General features: G+C 46.8%; 1 protein-coding gene across 1 annotated transcript in view; it reads right to left on the bottom strand.

Annotated features, from left to right (window-relative positions):
• Nucleotides 1–1022: 1022 nt before the first annotated feature.
• The window catches only part of LOC308163841 (UPF0606 protein KIAA1549), a gene marked incomplete at both ends in the record, with an annotated part of 30735 nt that continues 22274 nt past the window's right edge, over nt 1023–9483 (bottom strand). Inside the window, 7 exons of the mRNA XM_080538027.1 lie at nt 1023–1244; nt 1706–1860; nt 2742–2866; nt 3230–3282; nt 3522–3824; nt 4725–4872; nt 6254–6498. Coding sequence (XP_080394153.1) covers nt 1023–1244; nt 1706–1860; nt 2742–2866; nt 3230–3282; nt 3522–3824; nt 4725–4872; nt 6254–6498 — 1251 coding nt within the window. The remainder of the gene's footprint in view (nt 1245–1705; nt 1861–2741; nt 2867–3229; nt 3283–3521; nt 3825–4724; nt 4873–6253; nt 6499–9483) is intronic.

Here is a 9483-nt window from a genome sequence, read left to right as displayed (position 1 = left end):
ATTTTGGTCTTGTTTTTTGGAAACAACATAAAGGATTTAAAGCATATTTTCATAGCAATAAAAAATAAATAACATTTCAATACTCCATTGGTCACCCTTACATTAATATTGTGCTCATTGGGGTTTATATCTCTTTACATATATATTCATATTTTTTTAATTTTTCATCTGTATATATTGTTCCCCATGCCCATGGTAATAATACTCTTTCTACAGTGTAAGACCTCACCAATATGGCTGATGAAATGAGACCTCACCAAGATGGCTGATGAAATGAGACCTCACTACCATGGCTGATGAATGGGTGTTGAAGGCAATGTGTGGTTAATGACAGGAGACACTGAGGAAGCGGTTTAGCGGTTAGCACCACAGGAGGTGAGAGGTGAGGAGGGGAGAGGACACCCTCTCCAGGAAGCACTTCAAAGAAATTCTGAAGAAACAAAAGCAAACAAAAAAACAAACTCCTGTCCAGTGAAACTCTGTAGGATGAGAGAACGGAGAGAGACCCTGTAAAGTACCGTGATCTTTGTTACGAGGATATTATGGTATCTGGTTTCAGACCGATTTAGATCGACTTAGATGTTCACATCGGATTTGGATTTGTGCTCCAAACTGGTTTGGCTGGTCGCAGTACAAACCGGTAGAGACAGCTTCAGGGATAGTGGTTCAAATCCAGTGCAAACCGGTTTTAAGAGTAGTTCAGACTGGTCCGGGATTGGTTAGGGTTAAGTAGTGGTTAGGGACCGGAAAACAAACCAGTTTTGGGGTTGTTGGTGGTTCAGACCAGTCCAGACCAGTCCAGACCAGTTTCAGACCAGTCCAGACCAGTTCAGACCAGTTTCAGACCAGACCAGACCAGTCCAGACCAGTCTAGACCAGTTCAGTCCAGACCAGTCCAGACCAGACCAGACCAGTCCAGACCAGTTTCAGACCAGACCAGACCAGTCCAGACCAGGTTCAGACCAGTCCAGACCAGTCCAGACCAGACCAGTCTAGACCAGTCCAGACCAGTTCAGACCAGTTTAGGGGTAACCCGACACCGCCGCCTGCTTCTGGGCCAATCGACGCAGCTCCTCGCGGATGGCCTTGATGAGGGAGGCGGAGCTCTGGGCGGAGGGGGAGGAGTCATCCGGGAGGTACTCAGGGGTGGGCGGAGCCAGGAGCAGCGGAGGGGCGGAGTCCTGCAGGGAGGAGCTGGGCATCTGGAACACTGAGGAGGAGGAAAACTCTGGGAACGAGAGCACCTGAGGAGACACACACACACACACACATGCACACACACACACACACACACACACACACACACACACAAACACACACACACACACACACACGCACACGCACACATACACACACACACACACACACACACACACACACACATGCAGATTAGGATTACTGTTCTGTAAACCACATTGTGTCTTCTCTGAGATAAAACATTCAATAAGACAATAGTTAATGGATAAAAGATGATAGAAGTGTTTGTGTTTAATCATAACTGCTGCAAAACATGGAGGTTTAAATATTTTTAGGGTTTGGGCCTGTTTGATTTATTCAGGGACTTTGTTCCAGGAGCATGCGGCGGCGTGACTGAAAGCTGCTGCACCGTGTTTTGTTTAAGCCCCCCCCCAGACTCTCAACCTCCCTGCTGTTCCCTCTAGCCCCCCCCCCCCCTGCTGTTCCCCCCACCCCTCCCTGTACTCACGCTCTCCCTGCTGTTCCCGGGCCGGGCCAGGTCCTGGTCGGAGGGCTGCTGGGCCCAGCTGGAGCCTGTGGGGCCAGACACGCTGCGTCCCACTCCGGGGTAGGCCCCCAGCCGGCTGGACACGCCCACCTGGGTCAGGTGGTGCAGCTGGGCACCTGGTCACCCAGACGGAGGAGATGTGGAAGAGTTAGGGACACACACACACATACAAGGAATCTCATACACATACACATACACAAGGACACCTCGCACCCCTGTTTGACCCCCTACCATCTAAGAGACTCAGGAGGTACAGGACCCTCGGGTCTGTTTGACCCTCTACCATCTAAGAGACTAAGGAAGTACAGGATCCTCGGGTCTGTTTGACCCGTGACCCTACCATCTAAGAGACTCAGGATGTCCAGGATCCTCGAGTCTGTTTGACCCCCTACCATCTAAGAGACTCAGGAGGTACAGGACCCTCGGGTCTGTTTGACCCCCTACCATCTAAGAGACTCAGGAGGTACAGGACCCTCGGGTCTGTTTGACCCTCTACCATCTAAGAGACTCAGGAGGTACAGGACCCTCGGGTCTGTTTGACCCCCTACCATCTAAGAGACTCAGGAGGTACAGGACCCTCGGGTCTGTTTGACCCTCTACCATCTAAGAGACTCAGGAGGTACAGGACCCTCGGGTCTGTTTGACCCTCTACCATCTAAGAGACTCAGGAGGTACAGGATCCTCAGGTCCCACACCAGCAGGCTGTCACAGAGCTCTCACTCTGACTAACAATCCCCCTCCACACATCCCGCTGAACCACTGCCCCCCCCCCAACACACACACACGACTATGACTGTCAGTATCCCCCCTGCATTTCGTTGTATAGTACTTGTACTCTGGGATGGCAATAAAGTAGAATCTAATCTAATCTAATCTAATCACACACATACACTATCAACATACTCTTTAAAAAATATATTCTAAAATACATTTATCACACACATGTACACAACACACACACAGACGCACACATAAACACACACACGTTGCGTGGTACCTGTGCTGCCCCCTACAGGGCGTGGTCTGGAGGAGGAGGGGGGGTCCTCATACTGCCCCCTGCTGGTGTACACAGAGTCCTGCATCTCTGCTGACGATACGTACCCCCCCTGGCCCAGGCCCTGCCTGACACACACACGCACACACACACACACACAGAGATACAGACACACCACACCACACACACACACACACACACACACACACGCGCACACACACACACACACACACACACACACACACACCACACACACACACACACACAGAGATACAGACACTCACACACACAAACACACACACACCACACACACACACACACCACACACACACACACACCACCACCACCACCACCACACACACACACACACACACACACACCACAACAACAACAACAACAGCAGATTGTTACTGGTGTATTTGCCCTCTACATATCTGTTGTGTATACAAGTTTCATATCATGAAGGATGTGACAGCGTCAGTCAGACTCACTCCTGTATCAGCCCCTGGACTGATGTAGGAGACATCCCCAACTCTGCATACCTCTGGAGAGTGGGGGGAGAGGGAGGGGGAGGGAGAGGGGGGGAGGGAGAGGAGGGGGGAGATAGAGAGAGAGAGAGAGAGAGAGAAAGAGAGGGGGAGAGGGAGAGAGAGAGAGGGGGAGAGGGCAAAATTAGGTTGGTGTGAGGATGAGTGCGTGAAAGACCTTTAGGTGCAGTGAGACAGCTGTAAAACCAGTAACACACACTCTAGGAACCAGTAAACCAGTAACACACACACTCACGGCAGAGAAGGGGCTGTGCGTGGGCACCACGGGGTAGGAGGAGGACCCCCACTGCCTCTGGGGGGGGGGCCGGGCCTGGGGGGAGGGGCTGGGCAGGGCGGGGCTGACCCCCGCAACCCCCACGCTGCCCTGGGAGGAGGGGGAGACCAGGGCGAAGGCGTCGTCCAGGAGGGAGTGCATCTGCTGCCGCGCCTCCTCGATGGAGGGCTGGGGGGGCATGTAGGGGGGCGGGGGGGGCCCCGGGTCAAACACCTCGTCCGTGGGGGAGGGGCTCCCGTGGTCCGGGGGCAGGTCCGGGTCCGACTGGGGGAGGGGGGAGAGAGAGGGAGGAGGGGGGGGGGGGGGGGGGGGGTTAGAATGGGTTGTGTGTGTGTGTGGGGGGTGTGTGCATATACAGTCTGATCATTTTGTTTTGTTCTGGTCATTTGGCCCGCATGTCGGCAACCAATCAAAATGTTCAGATTTTCTTTTGAAACACGGAACTACGTTTCAACACTTGTTGAGAATCACAACACAAACTCGCTATGAGGACCAAAGCATTAGAACATGACACACATGTTTGCATTATAGGTATCAATTACCACACTGGCAAAGTTGTGCATGCATGTGAATGTATGATGACAGTGTATGTGTGTGTCTGTGTGTGTATGGGTGGGAGGGGGAGGGTGTGGGTGTGTGTGTGTGTGTGTGTGTGGGGGGGGGGTGTGGGTGTTTGTGTGTGTGTGTGTATGTGTGTGTGTGTGTGTGTGTGTGTGTGTGTGTGTGTGTGTGGTGTGTGTGTGTGTGTGAGTGTGTGTGTGTGTGTGTGTGTGTGTGTGGTGTGTGTTGATTTTCAACAACGCGGAAATGGATTCACATTTTTCTAAAGAAAAGTCTGATCATTACATCAGATCCTGATATGAGGACCAAAGCATTAGAACATGACACACGTTTGCATTATAGGTATCAATTACCACACTGGCAAAGTTGTGCATGCATGTGAATGTATGATGACAGTGTATGTGTGTGTCTGTGTGTGTATGGGTGGGAGGGGGAGGGTGTGGGTGTGTTTGTGTGTGTGTGTGTGTGTGTGTGTGTGTGTGTGGTGTGTGTGTGTGTGTGTGTGTGTGTGAGTGTGTGTGTGTGTGTGTGTGTGTGTATGTGTGTGTGTGTGTGTGTGTGTGTGTGTGTGTGTGTGTGGTGTGGTGTGTGTGTGTGTCTCACCATGTAGGCCACATTGTTGAGTCCAGGGTACTTCCTGTAGGTGGCGCTGTGGTCCGTGAGCAGCCGGTCTCTGTCCGTCAGTCTGTCTGTGTCTGGCAGACTGCCGTTCCCCGGCTGCCTCCGCCGCCCGCGGGGAGAGTGCCTCCCCCTGGTGGAACAGGGAATTACAACTATTGTTGTTGTTGTTGTTGTTATTATTATTATAGTGACCCCCACAAAGTATTGGGTGTATTGGCAACATAACCGTTCACAGCTGACCAGCATTCCCTAATCAACCAGTGCCCAGGGAAGCAAACTACAGACTCATCAACCGAATGTGCCACACTTGTGCCTCCTCCACATAGATAAGGAGGAGAGGAGACAGCACACGGGAAGAGGGGTGAACAGAACCAGATGCGTCGTGAGGGTGAGGGCCGGTTTCCGGCACAGCAATTCCATAGTAAAAGATATTAACTTGTGTTTGTCTGTTGCCAGGCCAGTACGGGCCTAGCCCTTGGAGAGAAGGGGGAAAGAGCCCCCCACAGCCCATAGAGTGGACACTCTGATCCGTGCCCACGGAACCCCCCCCTGGTCGTGGACCCACCCCACACGCCTCCAAGGCCCAGAGGCCTTTTGTGACTTATATTCCCTGGACCCTTAAAGGGCCAGGCAGAGACCTGAGTTGGACTTTTATTTCCCTGTATTGCTTATTCTTTAGTAAATGCGCCGTCAAGGCTAAACTGCTCCCTGTCGTCGGTGTCTGTTCCTACCTTGTTGTGCTCGTCATACCCGGTCCTACGTGGTGGTCACCACATTATGATTATTATTATTAACATTACGATTATTATTAGTAGTAACATTATGATTATTGTTATTATTATGATTATTGTTATTATTATTACTGTTATTATTATTATTATTAATTAATTAATTTATTTATTTATTTTACATTTAGCAGATGCCTTTATCCAAAGCGACTTACAACAAATAACTCACTAACACAGAGAAACAGTATCTATCTACCTCTGAAGGGGTTAAAGTTGAAAGGTGGAGGGTTAGGGTTAGAGTTGTATCATATCTGTCTTTATTAAACATTGATGTGAAGTGTGAGGTCAGAAGCTCAGGACTTCAATGTAGCTTCTGCACACATCTGATTTATTATACTAGTCTCTTTTCTATATATACAGTATGTAACATACCTCAAGACCTATGACCTTGTTCTGTACATATCATACTGTATATGTAATATAATTTACTTCTATATTCATTTATGTATAAATGAACACTGTCATACCATGCAATGTCTACAACATAATCATGTCTTTTGCTCTGTTTACATAATAATAATAATAATAATAATAATAACCCTTTTATTTGTATAGCACTTTTCCTGCAAACGTGACAGCTAAAGATGCCAAACTACGTGTACTCTGTCAATGACAATACAGTTGAAAAGTTGAGTCGAATCGAATCAAATCAAATCTAATGTAATGTAATGTGTGTGGGGGGGTTAAAGTTGAAAGGTGAAGGGGGGGGGAGAAGGCTCTCACCTCCTCCTGTTGTCCCCTGGCGTAGGGGGAGAGGGGGCGTCGCTGTGCAGGATGCTGTCCATGTGGTCGTGGGCGGAGCTGTAGAGCCGCTGCCCCACCCCCCCGCCAGGCTCCGCCCCCCCGTCCCCCCCGAAGGCGTCCAGGATGTCGTCCAATGAGGGGAAGTCGCAGTGGCCCCGCCTCTTAGCGCGCTGCCGCAGCTTGTTACGGTGGTGCTCTATCTCTGACTTGTGTCTCAGAGCCACCTAACACACACACACACACACACACATTTTAAATGCTTTATTTATGTCCACGATTCAGAAGTACAATGTACAATATCTAAAGGACATAAATACTGCTCAGTGCATTTTGACATTATGAAAACAGTCAGTTACAATAGTGCTGAGCCAGTGCTGAGCCAACAACCAGTTATGCCGACACATAGGATGTTAATCACACCAAATGATAACAGTGGATTGACAGATACAGTATCAGCACTGTAAAACAGACAGTATTCAGCTCATGGGTACAAGAAGCACCGCCTTGTCCATATTGAGTGGCTACCAATAATAGCAGATACTGAGCAATACTTTGCTAACTGTTTGGCCCTTCTCTTAGATAGGCCAGCCATTTGAAGGCCTCTGACAACAAGCTTATGAACATGGCTGCCAAATATGAAAACTAAAAGTTTACATCTGTAACCCCGTTGTGATATGGCCTGCTCCAGCTGTTGGTATTTCAAGATCTTGGTTAAAAAGGCTTCCTCTAGGCTATGGTCAAAGGTGCAGCCAACTTCTAGAATGAGCACCTCTCTGTGATTTTCATTGACAATTACAGCATCGGGGGTGTTTGATGAAACATTAGAGAACACTTCTGAATAGTCACTACACAGACTGAACATGCTAGGCTTTACAGACTGAACATGCTAGGCTTTACAGGCTGAACATGCTAGGCTTTACAGACTGAACATGCTAGGCTTTACAGACTGAACATGATAGGCTTTACAGACTGAACATGCTAGGCTTTACAGACTGAACATGCTAGGCTTTACAGACTGAACATGTTAGGCTTTACAGTGGAGTGCTTGTACAGCGTTGCAGCAGGCCTGAATATGGAAATGACACCCTCTGAAATCAGATCCACAATTCGATCATGCCTACATATGTAGAGCAGTGGAGGCTCCTCCATAGAGGTGGAGGAGGCCTGGCCTCCCCAATAATTTGAGAGAAGAGAGAGAGATTTAAAAAAGCAATAATTATATTTATTTTATTTATTTATTTAACAAAAAACAGGCCAGGCCTCCCCAGGAAAGTGGTTTCTCATAGAAGTCAATGTAATGCAATTTTTTTCATGGCAATATGTGATTGGCCAAATCACTGAAAATGGGTGGGCAGAGGAGGCCGGGCCTCACCATGCATTGAGTCCAGGGCTGAAAGATTGACATTTTGTTCGTCCAATCACATGAAGCCATTTTGAGAATTCGCCAGTCACTTCAGTCAAAGAAACACTCGCCATAGTGGCTACGAGTGTCCTATCAACTTGTCCTTTGCAGGACACGTCTAGAACACCCATGGCTATTATCCCTGAAATTAATAGCTCATTTGGCCAAATTTGCTTAAAATGACCTCGGAAGTCGGCGAGATTCTGGCGCGATTTATACATCGAATAGGTAGACAAGATTTAGGATTTATTGAACAGTTTTATTTTTAATGTAGTCGATTTCGTTTTATTACAAGTCAATTTAATATTCTTCTATAAGAACAGGGAACATTCCATCGCGAGTGAAGGGAGCAAGCGGAAAACAATTTGGCCTCCACTGGTGTACATGCAGTATGTAATGTAACATTGTAGTGGTGGTCTAATGGTTAGTGAATTGGACTCTTGATCGGAAGGTCGTGAGTTCAAATCCCGCCTGAGACTACCCTATTTTGCCCTTGAGTAAGGCACTTAGCCCTCAATTACTCCAGGGGGAATGTCCCTGTAATTCGTAATTGTAAATCGTTTTGGATTAAAAGCGTCTGCTAAATGGCAAAAATTAAAAATTAAAAAAAAAAAATTGTTCAATCCAGGAGACCATTCAGGTGTTGTATGTAAATGAATGTACAACATCAGAAGATAATCTTTGTATGGGTCACCACACACCACCAGTATATTGTGTCTCTGTGTACTTTCGCTAATGCTACTTGCCCGTGTCAGTTTAGAAAGCAATGCTCTCAGTTGATCTGTTCATCCCATGGTTTATTAATGCTGTCACTTAGGCTAGCGGGCTTAAGCGCTTTACGACTACTAAACGTGATGCATGCTCTGGAGACAGTTTTTGGCCAGCGACCTCGCTCTGTGTCCTACAACAGTACGTTAGAATTATAAGGTTCTATCTCCATTTTTGTCAAAATTGAGTTTTTTACATAATCTGATCCATTGGGTGTTTATTAATGCCTGTGTGGTGTTATTTTAAAAATTTTGACATTTTTGAGTTAGTAATTCATAAAATACAAAGGTTCCATCTCACAAAACATAATGGAATGTAAAAACTTTGACGCTCAATATCTCTGAACTACCCTAAACGGAGATAGAACCTTATCATTCTAAACGGAGATAGAACCTTATCATTCTAAACGGAGATATAACCTTATCATTCTAAACGGAGATAGAACCTTCTCATTCTAAACGGAGATAGAACCTTATCATTCTAAACGGAGATAGAACCTTATCATTCTAAACGGAGATAGAACCTTATCATTCTAAACGGAGATAGAACCTTATCATTCTAAACGGAGATAGAACCGTATCATTCTAAACGGAGATAGAACCTTGTCATTCTAAACGGCGATAGAACCTTATCATTCTAAACGGAGATAGAACCTTATCATTCTAAACGGAGATAGAACCTTATCATTCTAAACGGAGATAGAACCTTATCATTCTAAACGGAGATAGAACCTTATCATTCTAAACAGAGATAGAACCTTATCATTCTAAACGGAGATAGAACCTTATCATTCTAAACGGAGATAGAACCTTATCATTCTAAACGGAGATAGAACCTTATCATTCTAAACGGAGATAGAACCTTATCATTCTAAACGGAGATTATCATTCTAAACAGAGATAGAACCTTATCATTCTAAACGGAGATAGAACCTTATCATTCTAAACGGAGATAGAACCTTATCATTCTAAACGGAGATAGAACCTTATCATTCTAAGCTCACGAAATGCACTTGTGATACTGTGTTAACTGTAATGTT

Source organism: Nansenia antarctica (assembly GCF_963989245.1).
Source record: "Nansenia antarctica genome assembly, chromosome: 8".
NCBI lineage: Eukaryota > Metazoa > Chordata > Actinopteri > Argentiniformes > Microstomatidae > Nansenia > Nansenia antarctica.
This window is presented reverse-complemented; position numbering and strand designations above follow the sequence as displayed.